Source organism: Lepisma saccharinum, chromosome 13 (genome assembly GCF_977018435.1).
Source record: "Lepisma saccharinum chromosome 13, izLepSacc3.1, whole genome shotgun sequence".
Taxonomy (NCBI): Eukaryota; Metazoa; Arthropoda; class Insecta; order Zygentoma; family Lepismatidae; genus Lepisma; species Lepisma saccharinum.
In genome coordinates, this window is record NC_139241.1 from 17,100,054 (window position 1) to 17,119,662 (window position 19,609).

The window sequence follows — 19,609 nt, forward strand, 5'->3', positions numbered from 1 at the left end:
ATAAGAGAATTACTAAATAAAACATTCACCTTCATTGTCATGATTAGCGAAAAGCAAAACTCAAATGTATTGAGGAAACGCATGTGTAAATTCGAGTGTTCTAAATACATTGTAATTTGAAAATTTGTGAACAAATATTATGACGAAAAAATTTTGTAATTCCAGAAAGTGTATGTCTATCGTTCTTGTAAGTATTTTTTTGCTGGTGAGATCCTATATCCTGATAAATGTCAGTGCTGTTAACATTCTGAACCATTGATTGCTGGCACTATTGCTGTGAATCTAGTGGAAAATGGATCGCTCGTTTTTGCACTGCAAGATGTGTTTTACACAGTAATTCATGACATTTTGCTGCCTCATACACTAGGGATATCCACACGATATGTTCCAGGGCTGGTGCAAACGAGGGATTTTTTTCAGGGGTGCCGCAAATGAGGAATTTCTCCAAAATAGAGATGCAGTTCAAAAAAAGTAACTGTTGTGGAATATTTTCATATATGCTAGTTCAGTTTGGTTATCTGGATATTAGATTTATTCTATACTAATGAAATAAATTATGCAGATATCTATAATCTGCAATATCAAGATATTTATAACCTAGATTATCCATATTTCCATGTATCAGATTTTGTCTTTATTGATTGATTAATTGATATATTGAGTTGTTTTAAATCCACTTTATGCACAGTAAGGCTAATCGGGACTGGACCTACAGTTTTTAAAGTGGGATCTGAACCACCATGTGCCCCCACTTGATATCAAACCCAGGACCCCTTGATTACAAAGCGACGACGCTACCACTGTGCCATCGGGGAGGCACAGACTTTGTCTTTATGAACCTCCTGCAAAAGTAAGTGCTATTGTTGATTTTTTTATGCTGTTGTCACATTCAAAATTTACCTCAAAATGCTGAGATGAAATGTAGCTGTAGCAAAATGTTCACTACAACTATAGGAATTATGTAGCTTCGCTACTGCTACAGCTACAATTTTCAAAATATAGCACCGCTACATCTACAGCTAAAAATTTCGTAGCTAGCTACAGTAGCGCTGCTACAAATAGCACGCTACTTCCGACCACTGATGATTACTCTAATTAGATAATTTATTAGAACTCTTTCAGGGTGACTACTCACCTGGAATTCCTTGAATTCTGGGAATTATGTGTAAATTGCACACCTTAAATAATTTTAATATACATGGGGCGTTCAGTATGCTATAATACTCACGAAGAAAACAAAATATAACAGAAATGAAATTATGGTTATTTTTCAACATAGTCCCCTGCTCTTTCAATGCACTTTGTCCATCGCCGCTCCAAAGCTTCTATACCCTGTTGGAAGAAGATGTCCTCTTGCTCCTGCAACCATGCATTCACAGCATCCATGATGTCATTGTCATCCCGAAAAACCTGCCCACGGAGATGCTGCTTCAAATGTGGAAACAAGTGGAAATCACTTGGGACTAGATCAGGTGAATAGGGTGGATCAGGCACCAATTCAACTCCAGCTGTATGAATTGCAGCCATGGCAACACCGGACTTGTGAACGGGAGCATTGTTCTGCTGCAGCAACACTCCACGTATCAACATTCCTCGTCTCTTGCTCTTTTTGTAGCTCACAATTTTGGCATAAGGTCAGCATGATACTGGCCCGTAATGGTGGTTCCATGTTCCAGATAATCCAACAGCAGTATTCCCTTGGCATCTCAGAATACAGTTGCCATAACCTTTCTGGGTGACTGTTGAACACAGAATTTCTTCGGGGTTTGGGGAGCTGGTGTGTTTCCATTGCATGAAGCTCTGTTTGGATTCAGGGTCAAAGTGGTGGACCCATGTTTCGTCCACCATCACAAATCTTGCCAAAAAGTCCTTTCAATCTGTGTGATACATGTCCAAAAGTTTCCTTGAACATGCCACTCTGCTTCTCTTCTGAACAGCATTCAGGTTTCGTGGGACCCATCGTGCCGAAACTTTCTTCTTACACAAATGATCGGTTAAGATGTTATGAACTGTGCCGGTTGATAACCCTGTACTCTCTGCTAAATACCTGATGGTGACTCGTCCATCTGTCATAACCATGTCAAGGATCTCAATGTTTTCCTTGGTGGTCACTGTTACTGGTGACCCACCTGCATGGGCATCTTCGCATGACTGTCTGCCACAGCTGAACTCACGGCACCATCTCGCATCGGTGGGATATGATGGAGCAGACTGCCCTAATGTTGGTACCAAGTCCTCATGAATTTCCTTTGGCTGTAGGTTTTTCAATTACAAGTACTTGAGGACAGCACGAACCTAAATACTTTCCATTTTCACCACGTTCTTACAGATGCTCTACTGCCAACACTGGTCAAGAAAGAAGTACGTGGTAAAACATCTTGCATTTCGGCATAAAGTCATCACAAGATGTCTACTTTCTACACATGTTAAAATTATGATTCTACATGAGGAGGAAGGGGGTGAGTATTAGAGCATACTGAATGCCCCTCGTATATACCATTTTATTGAATTAGAATTTTTTGATACATTGGAATCACCCAGATCCTTTATATTGTTTATTCATTTGTGTGTAGAGTAGAGGCGGCAAATGTGGAATACCGTTTTTGTTTTAACTATAATTACTTTATTTGTGCACATTTTGATATGAAAATTCAACAAAAAAATACAATACACATTCCTTTTTCAAAAAAACCACTCAGAATATTTGAAATAATTAATGTGCTTTTGAAGAAAAAAACATTAGTGAATAAAGTGCGAAATGTCAACAAAATGAAAGTGGGGGGTAATGTGGAATACAGTATTCCACATTATCCTCAGAATTAGAGATTACACAACTTTGACACTTAGCCTTATTGTTCTGTTCATTTACGTTAATTCGACATTCGTCATGCAGTTAAAAGAAAAACTACAAATTAACTTGCAAAAATCGCAAATAAACACATCTCCCTCTGATGCACTACAGAGGTCATGGGCCCAGAATTCACACAATATACACTGGATCCACTTACTGCCTGGAACATCAGTTGACCAATTCTCTCCACAGAACAAGCACTCAGTGTCTGGGTTCCTCGGACCTACACTTTCACCAATCACACTACAATGATCAGAGGTGATTCCATCACTTTCAATGGTCGATTCACTTGTTGTGTTTGCAATGTCTTCCTGCTTCTTGCCACACTTCGTTCTGGATTTTGCCATTTCATCTTTTCCTTTCCCTTCACACTGATTTGATTCTTTGAAGATACATCTCTTGCACGAGTTGCTTTTCTTTGACTTCTTCTTTTCTGATTCATGAAGAGAGTGTTGTAGAGAATGTTTATAAGGTATTCCTGTGAGTACAGTTGACGAAGTGGTTCTGCTTCCCCTCTTGGATTGTGCATTACTTGTAGTTGGAACTGGAGATATATCCCATGGTGTTACTGCATGGTTGGGTTGAGTTGATCGGCGAGTGTAGACAGCATTTGTAAACTTTTCACTTGGTGAAGTTGTTTCCTGTACAGGCGGTGTGGGATTTTCAGTTGGCGAAGATGTGGATGGTTGTGGGATTAACACTATCAGGAGGTAGAGAGACGTCATTACTGGCTGTGTTGGTAGCTCCAATGAAATCACTGTCCCTAAGAACATTTGGATTCAGGGGATGAATCCCTGTGCATTTGAATCCATTAACAGCAATCTCGCCCGACTGAGCACGTAGGTAAGCTCTGGAAAAGAGTTCTCCTACGTCAAAATGAGTTGCTCTTCTCCCATGGTTACGGAGAAACAATCTCAACTCCTCGTTGTAATATTTCTTCAGAGGGCCCAAGAATGTTCTATCAAGAGGTTGTAGCTTATTGTCGAGTGTGGTGGCAAAGAAATTATAACAACAGATTTTTCCCGAGCTAGGTCAATAACCTCAATATTCCTGGTGTGGCTGTAGTGGCCATCAAGTATGAGGAGTACTGGGTCATCTTTGCTTGGCTTCACTTGACTGATGAAGTGACGAAACCAGTTAGTGAATATTGAGAGTTGAATCCAGCCTGAGGGATGGTACGCTGCGATGGAACCTGGAGGTGCATATTTCATCAGTTGAACATTTTCATTTTTCCTTGGAAAAATTAACATGGGAGGGACAAATGAACCACCCGCACTCATACATGTTACTACAGTTATTAGTGATCCTCGCTCAGCGGATGTCAGAGTACCCACCTGTATTTTCCCCTTTAATGCAATGATTTTGTCCTGTTTGGTTTGCACCACAGTAAGTCCACTCTCATCTACGTTATACACACGGTCAGGGGGGAAATTGAACTTCTTGTAGGCATCTTCCAAGTTGTTGAAAAATTTAACCACGTTTTCGCGACTGAAGCCATTTACTCTCGCAAATGAGGTTCCAGTGGGATTTCGAAGAGTCACTACATCTTTATGTCTTTGCATAAACAATCTAAACCAGTCTTTACCAGCACATTCTCTTACCACAGAGAACGGGTGCTTCACATTATTTCGAACAGCTAATTGATAAGCAACTGAACAAATGTCACGTTTTGTGAGTCCATAGTAACGAGATTCCATTTCTAAGACATAACTGACAAGATCATTTTCCATGGCTTGGGAGAAGATTGGCTTTCGACCTACACATATTCTTGCAGCGTCATCTGCAGATTTGTCAGAATGTTCTCTAACTAATCGAAATAATGTGGTCCGTGGAACATCATATGTTTTGCTGGCACGCAGAAATCCCATTTCTTTTTGCCTGACTGCTGTCACTGCCTGCGTCATTTTCTCTGGGTCCCACTTCTTCTGCTGTACTCCTCCTTTCGGCATTCTGGGAGGGTCTGTGAATCTGCAAAATATAAAGAGACCATTTTGAGCATTAAATATGCAGATGAAATGTAGGATTTTTGTCATAATACATTTACAGTAATATTCTATCTTAACATGGGCACAATTTCATTTTTTTTTTTCTGCAAGGGTTTGGGAAAATCTAATTTTGTAATAAGAACAGTAATAAGGGCTGAAGAAGGAATGGCTGCCGCATAATAAGATCAATGTCGAGGGAATATTTGCCAAAAATGTTCTCATTAACAAGTTGCAGAAATTTTGAGGGTGTCTTGAACCCCCCCCCCCCACAACATGATAAACATTCTCTGCCATTTAGCTGTACCTTATAACTGCATGCAGGAAGTCATAAAACTATAAAAATGTGATTTTAACAAATTGTATCAAGACCTGAAAAAGCGAGGGTAATATGGAATAGTATTCCACATTAACCACCCTCACCTATTCCACATTACCCGCTAACTACTTTTCTTTTTTAATCTTAAATTAGATAATAACGGAAACTTCCAGGACACCTAATTGACAATGCTTATTTAGCTACGACATTGGTGAACAATGTCACATAGAACACTTGCAGAAATCTTACCTTGTGTTTGCTTTGTGTGTACAAAACGACGGTAACGAAAAAAAGTCCGCTCCCTCCAAAACAGCTTTTTGTGCTCTGTCAGCAAACATTCACAGTGGATGGCGGGGGTTGCTTCAGTGCTGCCATCTGTACATACTGTCTGATGGTTCTAAACTACCCCGGTAGATGGTAGACGTATGTAGTTGTAAATATCATGGTATTCCACTTTTGCCGACCATTCCACTTTCGCCGCCTCTACTCTATATGTGTGGGTGGTGAGAGGCAGTAATATAAACAGTTGAAAACGAGAAAACATCTGCTTGTACTCTTGAATTTCTAGAAAGTTTGCCTTGGAAACTGGGAACCAGACTTGAATTTTATAGCGGTATTAGAGTAGCCACCATGTTGTGTTCTTGAAGAATTTGGGCACATTGATACAGTACAGAAACAATGAATTTTAACAACATGGAAAGTACAGGAAACTAAGTATTTTATTATGTTGTGTTGTTTTGCTTGTGCATGCCATTTAAACAATGCCAGTTGTCCATGGGAGATGTCATTTTTTCACAGCACGTTCATGTGTGTGTTAGAGCGGCCATTACTTTCATTATTCCTAGCATCAAAATCAGGTGTAGGCAGCAAGGTTAGTGATTTAGAGAGGATACCCTTTGGAATTAGAAAAGTAAATAGGTTTTCCTCCCCCTCCCCAGAAAATTTCATTAACCTGTAAGATCATTTGGACAATGTCTTAAGAAATTTGGCAACCATCTTCACTTTTATTCCCTTGAACTTAACATAGAACATGCTTTTTCTGATTTTATCATGTTTATAAGCACTTATTATGTCCTATTTTTAATTAAGAGTCAATTGTAAATTTTTGTCTATTTCGATAACTGCTAACCAATAATACTTATTCATTTTTAAGGATTTTATTATTTACCTCATCATATATTGGAACAGGTATTTCAGTGTGTTTCCTCTGGTGTCTCATGTAATTCATCTTCACACAAAAAGTTCTCACAATTGAGTAAATCCTGAAAAATCTCTTTTTTCAATGGAGTAGTACTTTTTCTATTTCAGATATTAGTTCTCCCAATGCATTTTTACATGCTGGAGTTGCATCAGTGTAGTTCCCTACATGCAATTTTACAGCCTTAAAAAAATTCTGTAGTCATTTCTTCTATTATGCAATTCCCCAATCTCTTTAATCTTGTTATTTAGCTATTCTTTTTTCTTCTTTTTGCATACATTGTTAGCAATTCTTCTTTTATTCTCATAATCTTCTCAGTTTGCCCTAGTTTGTCTTTGTAGACATTTTTGGCTTGCAACATTTTTCTGACACATTACCATTTTGCATTAATTATCCCACCAATTCCTTGGTTTACGATCTTGTGTTTGTATTACATCATTTACTGTTTTCAGAATGGCTTCTTTGATTTTTCCCCAATCATCATTTATATCTGGAGTGTCGATAATATCTTCCAAATTTTGACTCACTTTTTTTCTATATTGTTTCAGCACTACTTTACTTTGCATATTGCCTCTATTCCATTTTATTTGTTATCCTGGGTTCCTTTTTCGTACAGGTATGAATTTTTGTTTGATTACTACCAAAACTAACAAACTAACCCCATATATGTTGAATATATGAAATCCCCTTTATTCCCCTCTTTTGTCTTGTTTTCCCCCTTGGGTATTGTTTTATTTTATGTGAAGTTTTATATTGTATGGTCGTCTGAATTGACGAAGGCAAAAATTTCTTGATCTTGAAGCTGAAAAGCTGCTTGCTTGCTTGCTGATGCTTATGTTGTGGTAGGAAATGCTTATTATCTCCTTCCTCACCACTCGCCCTTGGTATACAGGAAGTGCCCGCTGATAACTCCACTTCGAGAGCATTGTGTAGCTCGTTATTTCTTTCTAATTGGTTACCTCCCATTTCCTTCGCTCGAATGTTTCGAGTGATATCCCTTCCATTCTTAGAGCGATACCCACCCCCTGCCAACACCTTTCCAGTGGAATGGCGATGACTGCCAACTCCTGAGAGAACTCCGCACAGTTCAACTTCGATTGCTTTCCTCTTCACAAGCATCATGTGAGGCTGAGTATCCTGTAGCCCCAACCTTCTGAGATGGTGGTTTTTCTTGGTTTTATACCCTTTCCTTTTTTTTTAATGTACGGTATTATGTTACTCTAAGGTTTATTTCTATTTCCCGAGCTGCCGAGGGAATTGTCTTACACCAGCTTTCTTTTATATTTTAAGGATCCTTATTTTACGTCTATTATTGTACTGCGTTATTTACATAATTGTGTAAATCAATCACTTAATTAATCAACCTACTTATTGTACTTACTTAATCAACCACATAATTGTGTCTTACCTTACTTTAATGGCATATTAAAAGTACACTTTGTTCGTGACGCCTGCCAATGTTGGCCATTTTGTTTTGCGCATTACCATCAATTATCCTCTCCTTTAATGTTTTCCGCCCCTTTTAGGATTGAGATGTGCTTTCTCCTTTCCAGTATTCTGTTGTTTTCTTTAGAGACTACTTTATGTTTGAATACTACCCTGTGTTGTTCGGGTTTTGCCTTTTGTCTGGCCACTGTGCCAGTGGTGATGTTTAAAACTTTCCGATCTCTTTCTCTTAGAATGAATGGACCCCGCATTGTGTTGATCCTTTTTGATACAACTATGCGAGCCATTTTCTTGTGGCCCAAGTGGATCGGGCCCATGGCGGGTTGCCTTCGGATTTTAATCTTGTCGCTGTCCGAGTCTTTTGAACAGTGATAAACTAGTCCTTTGACGCAACTCATATGTTTATACAAAGCACCTAAATTACTGGAGTAAAATTGTGTCAGATGTTGTATCACTTCTTCCTCGTAGGGATTTGGCTTGAGTATTTGATTTTTTTCCTTGCCTTTCTTATCATTGCCTTGCTCCATATTTTTAAAATATAGTTCGATTACTTGTTTAAACTCATTACTTTTCCTGGCTATTTCTGGGTTACTCCGTGCTTCAGCTGGGCCCTGGAGGCGGAATTTGTTGAGATTATTAGGAGTATGTTTCTCTTTTATGTACGGTTCTGTATAGAACGGTGCACACTGGTTGCGGCCCGGTGGTGTGCCACCCAATCCTTGTTTGGCTGCGAAGTCAATTTGTCTGCAGTTATGCAGTTTCTTGCACTCATTAGGTTGCTTTTTTCTGCCTTTGTGTGGAGAGAAGTCATTATTTTTTCCCTATGTTCTTGTTTACGGGAGTTTAGTCCTGTCATGGATGTTGTGTTTCCTCTAATCTCTAATGCTTATGTTTATGGTATTTACCGTATTCCTGGACGTTAATCTCATTAAAAATGTGTGGCCTTGCTTTTGACAGTGGACGTACCTTGTCATTGGAAAATTTCATCGTCAAGATCTCTCTTTTGTCCCTGCGACATCTTTTGTCAGGTGATCCTCACACACACGGATCCTGGTAACTTGATTTTGGGGTATTTTGTATTTTTGGTCCGCACCAGTTCAGGCCCAGTCAGTGCACCATGATTTCCCCTTTTTTAGCTGTCGGTATCTTTTTTCTGAAAATGGCATAATTTTTGTATCGAGCGCGCCGGTTAGGGCCGGTGGCGTATCGTCGATGCTACATTGTTGTACTTTCCCGATAGTGGTTGGAAACGTCTTCATCCTGCCTCATTATGGCTGTCTCCTTCACTTTGCGTGTCTTGGCTAGGTAGCATGCAAATTTTCTTCTTGGTTCCACGTCGTTTATTAATATGTAGGTGTTTCCCACTGTAGGAACTTACGTACCCATAATATGCTCCCTCATTTACATGCTTACTTACACTTTATTTACACATTAACATTATTGTAACATTGAAACTCTTTAATACATAAGACGTTGTCTATGTTGTGATTGAATGTACCCAATGTTGTTGGTACCCTGTACGGATGATTTCATTGCCCACCAAGTTGGCATCATGTCATTTTGCTATTTTTTAAAAATTTTCTCTTCTAAGCTGGTGAAAGACAAATCTCTCCTTTCTTCCTTCTAATGTGCCTGCATTGTTAAATATTGCCCAATTTTTTTTTTTAACATTGATTGGTTTGCCGCATTACTTGCGCTGGAATTGTAATTGTTATTTTACACATACTCGGTCGATTAGATGACCCAATTTTCTATGTTCACTGATAGAAGTGCAAAATTTATGATTCACACTAGGCAATATTTATGTAATAATTTTAAGTCCCTTATACAATTAATTATATGTGTAATTTTTAGCATTTGACCCAGTTAAAATGTACTATTTTATTTTCTTGTCCCAATTCTGGGTATTTACTCACGGCCGGCATTTAATATTTTACACTGCAAGGTATGAATCTTTGGTCACCCTGTGTGTGGTCTGTGTGTGTTATTATTCTTCACAAGTTTACGTCTTCTTTCACTTCGGTTTTGTAGTAACACATCCTAGTGTTACTAACTGCAGTGATTTTTGAACTGAAGGTGTGTTTGAAAAGCGATTACAGTGCTTTTTCTAGAGATTCTTGTGCACGTAGTGCCGTAGGAGCAGCAGTGTTTCCTGCATATTGTGATGCAGAGGATTTTTTGTTATTTGTGGTTAAGAAGTACTCCAATCGACGTTGTTGCAACTTTAATAGGCTCAGGGAGCAGTAGTTGGGTGTTTGAGGAAAAATCGCCTAGTTCTCGTTGCCTAGAGATGGCAATAGTGTTAGTTCATATACCGTGTGCATGTTGTGCTCAATCGGGAGCAATTTCTGTGTGTGCCGCCAGGAGGGCCACGTTTAATCATCACTACTGTTTAGTTGAGTAGAGTACCGCTGATAAGCAGCGTCTTTAAGGCATTCACAGAGGAATGCGTAATTATTTCACTTTCCAAGCACCTAAGTTCGCCTGTCGTGCACATTTGGGGTAATTAAGTATTATTGATGTGTGCGTCAACACATGTGTTTTGTGTTTTATATACAAGACAGTACTTTTTTAGGTCGCTATTATGAGAGCGGCGGTTCGAATCCCGTGCCATTCTTGGTCATTTTTGTTGCTTAGTTGGATTAAGCAGAGTGTCTTTTCTTGGTCAGATGATAATGCATGATTTGCTATTGTTGCATAGTATTTTTCGTTCCTGTACTCAGTTTTGGTAAAGTGTAGTATCTTGGGTTGTTACATTCACCTACATGTGTTTTTAGGCTTCCTTAGCGGAATTTTGGCCTATATAGGCGGTTTGTGCTATGGTACCAGTTGTACCTGTTGATTCATGATGTGTTATTTCGTCACTGATTTTGTGTTTACGATATCTGATCTGATTTTGTTAGTTATTCTTCGACAGTAATTCTTTACTGTGTTGACCATTTTCTCTCTTTTGGGCAAGTATCTTATATTATGTAATTCTTGTACACTCTTTCTAACACTAGTTTTATTACGGCTGACACGTTTACTGATATGGTTTTTCAACCCTTTTTGTGACTAGCATCCCATACTAGTGGACTGGCTGCCCAAAGCTGATGGTATCGTTTCCGTCCATCTTAGGAAAAAGAGATTTTTCTATGTTCCTCTATCGTCCAACATCCTCGATTGTCTCATTCAGTTACCTTTCGGGATAGTACTTCGTGCTTGCGACGTCGTATTTTTGCATTTGGTTATTTTGTTCTATGTGTGTTTCCAACTTACATTTCTAAGTCTTGCATGTCACTATAGCTCGAATGAGGAAGTTTTGATTCTGAGCTTTACGTTAAATGGCATAACTGGATTAAATAGGTAATTCGATGTGTCAATACGCATCTGTATCTTGCAGCCTACGTAGTAGATGTCCTCCATTTCGAAATTCAAGCATCTATATTGAAATCCATAAGTGTTGAAACTTATTAGTTTTTGGCTGAATTGCCCTGTGTATGAGTCAGGAGGAGCGTGAAGTAAGTTAATTTTCCAACCCGGATCCGTCTGTTCCTCGACTCACAGCAGCATTTCTCGACTCTTTACTGCTTCCGGCAAAAACGGTGAAGACTTTCCAGATTCAGCCTTCTAATACACGACACGAAAATACATACATTATGTTTCCTTTTCACACCTTACATTTAATACTTACGTTACTTATATTTATGACTTACACTACATATATGGTCTCTCCGAACTTAGGTGCCATTTAATATGTAAATAATTGTACCTTGTACTACTCCTTTAGGGTCCAGGTCCATAAGTCATCTTCCATATATCTGCATAGAATTGACCTCTTATAACTTCCACTCACTTGAGAGATATGTACACCCTCGGGAATTGATGTGTAGTCTTCATGTTCCTTTTTGTACACGAGCCCCTTTTCTTTTTTTCTTTGGGGGGGGTTCCTTACACTGTTTTTATCGAGTTATATGCTACTAGAGGTATTTTCAATTGTTCATGAGAATTAATAAATATTCCTCTCACCCATAAACAATATGAGCGATCATTCCCCACGCACTGTATTGAGCTTCTTCGGTTAATTTATGAGACACTGTTTACTATTTTATTTTCCTTTTCTTTATTCCTTCTCTTGATTAAAGTTACTGTGCAGTGTAAAAGTATCAATTTTAGCTTTCAACGAGAATCTCCTTTTGGAACTGCTCGTTCAATTAGGATGTTAGTGCCACCCTTGTATTTTCCTTCTGCGTGTACACTTTATGTACTTCCTTGCCACGTTAAAACTTTACTTACTATTGTGTGTTAAGTACTCGAGTACTTTAAATTGAATAATGTTTATTAATAGTGTTCAGAAGTTATGAACCTTGTAATAGAAATAGTAGTTATGATAATTAACGTTCACTCACTGAATAAATGAGTTATCAAGACATTAATTATTTAATTAATGAGAGTGATAGAATAAAATATAGTCGCTAGTGAAGTAGTAATTACTCGATGCCGATAGTTTCCTCATCAATTTTTGGACTTAGTATAGTCCTGTTGCTTTTACAAAGGTCTCAATTGGAGACAGTATTGATGGATTCTGCTTTTTTTTTTAATTATTGATCATCAATTTCAGTATGTCCCTCGTTTATATTCTCAGTAACCTTGAGAATATTTTTTTTTATCCCTTCATTGATAACCAACATATTCAATTAATATATTATTATTTTGCATAATTTCAGTGAAAATGTGTCAGCTGACAGCAGAGAAATTAAGTGTGATGGGAAAGATTTGAACACGTCAGTGAAAGATGAAGAAGACTATACCAGGTAACAAACAGTATAATTATTATAATGTAATATTCTAAATAGGCCTATTTTAAATATAAGTAAGAGAGTGTGTTTCAGAAATCTTTGAAGGATTAAAGTTGAAATTACAGGAAAAATTTTGAAGGAAGCAACTTTGGGTTATTTGTGATTTATTTTGCAACTGAAAATTTGTAACATCTAATATCTCCACTCCAACATGCATTCCTTTGGTTGCCTGCAGGCTATCTAGTTCATATTGAAGTTCTCTGATTGTTTTTCATGGGCTGTTTTGAATAATACTGCAAACCGCCTCTATAATTCTTTGCTTCAGTTTTTCAGTTGGAGGGCTGTCAACCTGGAATGTCAAAGTATCTCTGGTGGCTTCCCTTGATATGTGTTGGATAACAGAAATGGATAATTTTAATAGCAAAGTTACATGAGAAGTGGGGAAATTGTATAATACTGTGAAGTTGATATATGGTACAATACGATCTTTTTTGAAAAAAATGGAATTCAATGGTATTGCCGACACAAAGCAAATCAAAATATTTTGTGTCCAGCTTTTGTTCCATTTATATTAAAATAATTATTGTGAATAAAAAAACTTGACATATAGGAAACAAATGTGAAATTTTATATATTGCTGCTAGTACCTAAATGTGACAGCCTCAACTTCCAGCCTATGTTAACAGCACTACCATGCAGACAGACAACAGATACAACCTCTATCTGGTCTGTAGCTAGCTTCTCTTTTCTTTGCAGCCCTTTTGACAATGGGTCAGGACAGTTGAGCAAATTCCTTGCATACATTTTATCCTTTACAAAATTCCTCAATAAGAAATCCAAAAGAATGAAATGAAAGGTGAATGGGGGAGGGAACAGGTGTTGGATTATGTGTACAGTATGCATGACAAATCCATCTGACTTTTAAATTCAAATTCCTAACAGCATGGGCACTGTATTACTGCAAAGTGAATATGCATGCTGTATGTGAAATCAATAAATTTTTTAACATATCGAGACACACATCTGAATTTGAAAATGGCTCTTGGCTATTAACTGTCCACTGACTCTGATCAAAGATCATATCACACCATGCAATAAAACTTGGCCATCTATCATTTGGCACGGCATATGAATATTTTCTGTCACATTGTTTATATATTTTGTTCTTTAACTTCCCAGTGAAGTAAAAGAGGACTCATGTGAGAAAGCAACCTCAATAATTTATTAATTTCAGATCTTCTTCAATCCTGAGCAACAAGTCTACGGCCAAGATTAAGCTCTTGATTTTGGTGATGTAGCTCCAAATGAATTTGATCTGGATGCAGATAACGTTTCTAATTCAACATACTCTGAACACTCTTTTGTGCCATACGTTAGCTCCGAGTGTTCTCCAAATTGACTTTCATAGTCATCTTGAAATACATCAACTCAGTCAATGTCTTGCTCAGTGTTTTTGGGGTCTTCCACTTCTCTCAATGTAAGGAATACTGCTCATCTCCATGAACATCTTGTACCAAGACTAGATACTCTTTGCAGATGAAATGGCCCATTGATAATAGAGATTGCTAAGAACAGTTCGAAAATTTAAAAATCTGGATTTGAAAATAAAACTACCTGCTTTTTGGATAAATTGGGATAATGGCTTAACCAGTGTGAGTTGCCTCTTTGTTAGAGCAATTTTAGTTGAAATTATTTCAATTTTTTCCTGTGCTTTTGAGCAGTGTTTTGAAGAGTGAAGTGCAATTGTGCCCTATGTCTGATGATTACAAAGGCTCTTGTTTAAGGCTGGAGAGATGGTCACTAGTGGATGAAAGGTTGATAGTTTCCATTTCATTCTCAACTATCTTTTTTATGTATCTATCCACGATAAACTTGCAGCATAACACTAAACTATGTTGAAGTAAATATTTTATGTCTTCAAAGATGTACATTCTCATAAAGTACAAGAAAAAGAAGTACATAAATGAAACATTTATATCACTCAATCATAAGCACATGAATTAAAAAATTCTGATAGTGAAGTGAAGTTATAGTCCTATTTTCATGCCTCAAACTATCAATACTTAAGTTCAACTTTCAACAAATAAATAGCAATTATATCCTATAATATATGCATTTTTGAGCATTTGTCTGAAAAACTGACAAACCATTAAAATTGTACATCAAAGCAAATACAATTCATAGCAGAGCAACAAAAGGAAATATTATAATAATTTACATTGCAATTACACACAATATTCTCAATGTTCTGATTTTAAAATGTTATCATATTTGAATCATCAGTATTGTCAGTGCTAAACATGTGGTAAACATTCAAAACATACATTCATAATGCTTATGGGGAAATGCCTTTCCATGTTTATCTACACAAACAATACAATATAAAGAACTGAATCGCCAGATCAATAACATGTGATTGACATCTATAAACAGACACCACAACTTGTTGGCAAGGACTCTCACTCACAAGCATTGATGTGTGTATTTGCCAGACACCAGAAAATAACATGAACATATTGATGATGTTTCTCGTTCTTGTGCATTGCTGCTGAACTCCATAGCAGGGTGAGTAAAGTGCATAAGGATTCCAGGGGGCCTGGGGTTGAATCCTGGCATTGGTGTTCTTTGTGATTGATCGTTCATTATATCATCAGACATCCTCATCATTTCAATGAGCCAAAGTGGAAGAAAAACAAATGAAGAGAGGAGGGATACTTGTGTCAGAACTACTGATCAGCGGCAGCGGCTAGCGGTGGGGCAGTTGCCCCTCACTTTTAACCCACATTATGCCCTCTTAATGATAAGCCTTGTTTACAGAGAAAATTATACTATCCTTGCACACCTTGCTCCCAGTTTTCAATGTATAAATGATATGTTGGGTTTGTTTGAATTTGAATGTACACTGTTGTACAAACAAGACCATACTGAACATGCCTTAGATTACATAAACAAGCCATGAATAAGGCCAAAGTTAAAATAAAGTACATTTAAGAGTTTTGTTTGTAAATTCTATCAGAAAAAAATGTGGGAAAATTATTATAAACCTCTCTGAAATCCAGATTGACTTCAAAGTCCAGTTTTCCTCCAAGAAATACATTTTCTAATATCAGTCTTTAGATTCCTGATAGTAAAATGTCTAGATTTTGCAATCCCTAACTAATACCCATTTTCAGTGTTGTTGGTGCGTGGATATACCACAATGAACTCTCAGGGTTTATCATGATTCTGCCAGTTTTTCAAGTAAACTCACTTCATTGTTTAAATCTACAGATATTTATCAGAGAGTTTCAAAAATTTTTAAGTTAATGGTAACGTTAAACACCTTGCCCATGACCGATTTTGAGTTATTAATGACTGGAATTTTTGAGATTACTGGTACATGCTGAATATTTTCTAATATTTCGAAAAATTTGGTTTTCTTAAGTATGTATATCGTCAACTGAATGCTGCTTTCTTGTTTTTCCACTTTTGATAGGAAATTAGTTGATGACATTACTGTGTTTTGTACTCTTCGCAACATCTTATTTGACCGCCTGAAAATAATTCTAAGTCCCGAACTCGTAAACTTAGCAACATTGCACTTCAGAGCCAGCTAAGAATAGCCAACTTCGAGCGAAAAATGCTGCAGTGAGAGGTTTTTAATTTCGCACATTCCATGAACTTGAAAACTATAACCCGTTATTATAATACGCAAACAGAAATAATAAATTGGATAAAAGAATTTGAGGAATTTTTATGATTCTGCTTGCTCGACTGGGTTTGAAATGCAGAATAAAATTTTTTCTCCACCTGAAGGAAATCGCCATCAAGTTTGAGCAGAAAGAAGCAAATTTATGAGGAGTTTATGCAACATTTTATTTACAATACCTTGCATAATATCGAACAGTTCTCAGAAAATTATATTTTTCATGACTTGTCCAGAAAATGTGCTTGAAAAATTGGAAAGTGGATGTTTTCATCAATGTCAACATGTTTTTAAGTGCATGGTGTCAGTAAGTTAATGCAGAGCAGTTGGTTAGGTGCTGATATCCTTATTTTTCATCATACATAAAACGTCGCTGGTTCAAATCCTACCTTCTCCCTTTTTTAGCTGAACAGAGACCGCTGATTTTAGAACATTTGAAAAATGAATCCGATGGACACTTTGAGGGACATCCTTTCTGCACATTTTCCCCCTTAGAAGCTATTGATTACTAGGATTTAATGTTAAAGCTTTATCTTTTAGATTCTTCGTAAGTTGTGTTAACACACACATCAATATTAATTCACACATATGTATTGCGGATGCTGCATGTAATGTTACTTAAGTTACGTATTGTCTATGTTGTTCACTGACACCTAAAATATTGGTTATTTCGATATACTAACACACACACATACAATTATGTTAAGCTGTGATGTAGTGCATTATTGTAATGATGGAGAGAGTTTAATGAGTTCAAAATGCTAAGATTGGTAATTTTATGTCCGTTCCTTCTTAATGACTGTTGATAATCTCCTTGCCTCCATCTTTCGATGCATCTAAAACTAATATTAAATCGCCAATTAACATAGGCTAAGGATATGGTTATTGCAATAAAAAACTACTAATAACTATTTATATAGTGAGTGACCAACAAAAGAATCAAAATCTGAGAATGATCATAATTTCGCCACTGCTTTGTATCCAAAATATTTGCCTTATTTCAACAGAAAGTACGAGTATCAGGTGTAAAAAAAATTTTCTCTACTAACTTCACAATATTAGAAACACCACCACAGACTTAGCTCTACGTAATTTAATTCTGTGCATTCCACGTGGCATGTGATTTCCTCCTACTATCGAAATAACTTCCTCTTACTATTTCCTTTCACCTCGTGAAACACAGATACCAATGTTATATTCTTAGCATGGTGGATAAACTTTTAACCAACGATACACTCCTGAAAAAAATCTTGCCTAGGTGGAGACTTGAACCTATGACCTCCCTCATGAGGATCAAGCATGCTACCTCTTCTCCAGGTAACTCATGTTTACATTAGCTACCAGTTTGAAGAAGCCAATTCAATTTCCTCATTGCAATTTTTAAGTGGAAACAAATTCAGCAAAAATCGAGAAACACCGAAAGGGAAGAATGACGAACATTTCTGTTGATGTTTGTCACATTTGGTAAATTGTATGTAATTGCCGTGTTTTGAACAAGCAATCGTTTAGTTCTGAAGATTTTTCTTGTTTGTTGAAAGTAGGAACAGGGAAGCGAAAAGGATTCAGTTGAACCAGACCCACGTTGCCAAAAAACTTCAGTTTTTTTCCAAAGACTGTAGGAAGAGAGAGAGGAAAGGGATATTCATTGTATGAAATATAAAATGTGTGTGAAATTAAAACAATAGAAAATCTTGCAAATGAATCCTAATGAACTTCAAACTATGAAAAACCTATTTTCGTGGTGGAAAACTGCAAGTCATTTTCGAAACATGAACCTGATTTTCTTCCGTATTATAAAGTGGAAATGTAGAACAATACAATCCCTAAGCAATGAAAATTTAGGTAAGCTGCCTCCTTCCCTCCCAACTTTTTCAATGGTCGTAATTAGTTATTAAGAGTCTGGAAGGTGATGAACAATCATTTTTTTTTCTGACCCTTCAAAACAATGCTAAACCTGATATCATGTCCATTTCCCTTCAGTTAGAACCAGAAAACACTTTTTATTTTGCAATTTTTTCCTATTAGATTATTTTTCAGTATTTTTGACACTTTTTGTTGTATTTTTCTTTATTTTAGATTTCTTGACATGGTCCTTTTAGCAAATTCACCATGAGTCGAAAATACGGCCAATGGAAAAGCACAATATTATTCTTAACTGAAATGTTTGGCAATATTAAAATAAATTACACTCTGATGTACACGAAACAGAACTGTATTTCTGGATGCTACAGTATCGTAGAAGGCCCACTCTGAAAGGAGATGAATGATTTATAAAGAAAAACCTTGAGGTAAATTTTATGTAACCTTGAAATAAACATAAAGTGAACTACATTAGCACTTAACTGCTCTTTTCCCCCTTTTTTTCAGTAGTTTCAATCACCAAACAACGGGCTTTGTAGAATTACTCGACTATTCTTTTATGAATGAAACTTGATTTCATTTTCACAGCAAAAATAATTTTTAATAATTTTTTAGCATTTTTTGGTCATTCTATAGGGCATATTTAGGTCATTAACTTCTGAGCCCTGGTCATAATATTTAATCTTACAAGCAATTTACATCCAGTATTTCTGGATGAATATTTTAATCATATTAAGGGAAAGGTAACTTGGAATGTGCAGAAACATGTGATGTAAAGTCTGGGGTAGGTAGATTCAAACGTTGAACATAGATAAAATTTGTGGTTGTATCATGGAAAATGCGACGTATATTTTAAATCCGCAGTGGAGAGCACAAACAAAGAACATCGTATTTGTGTTTGTGTGTGTGTGTGTTTGTTTGTGCTTGTATTGTTGCTTTAAGTCTATGCACAGAAGGGCTAATCGGGACTGGACCTAAAGTTTAAACAGAAATCCGGACCACTGTGCAATGAGCCTCCACCAGATATCAAACCTGGGACATCTTGATTACAACATCCTGTTTAAGAACATATATTTATGACAGCTGAATGAAAAGAGAGGTCTTGCCAAAAATCCTGCCAATCACTGAAAAATCAAGAAGATGAGCAGAAACATTCCCCCGAGATATGCATCGCATAAATATTTACATGATTTAATATAATCTTCTTTATTACAACACTTCATACTCTGTAAATAACAATAATAAAAAATCAGGAGAGGGTGGGGTTTTAACCTACGACGTTAAATTCTTCACAAAAATGTATAACAAGACGACCATCTAACCAACTGCTCCAGGAGATTCGTAACGTGAAACTCTGTCAAACAAGTTAATCTCAGTTGAAAGAACATAGTGCCGAAGTTCCAAAACTTTTTTCGCCAAAGATCAAGAAAAATATGCACTTTGTAGAATTGTCCGGTATTGTGCAAGGTAACATTACTGTAGTTTCACCT

General features: G+C 36.8%; 1 protein-coding gene across 1 annotated transcript in view; it reads left to right on the forward strand.

Moving 5' to 3' along the window:
* The window catches only part of LOC145996883 (uncharacterized), a 97,023-nt gene that overhangs the window by 65,017 nt on the left and 12,397 nt on the right, over window positions 1-19,609 (forward strand). The window contains exon 3 of the mRNA XM_083133438.1: window positions 12,503-12,589. Within this exon, the coding sequence (XP_082989564.1) occupies window positions 12,503-12,589 (87 nt within the window). The remainder of the gene's footprint in view (window positions 1-12,502; window positions 12,590-19,609) is intronic.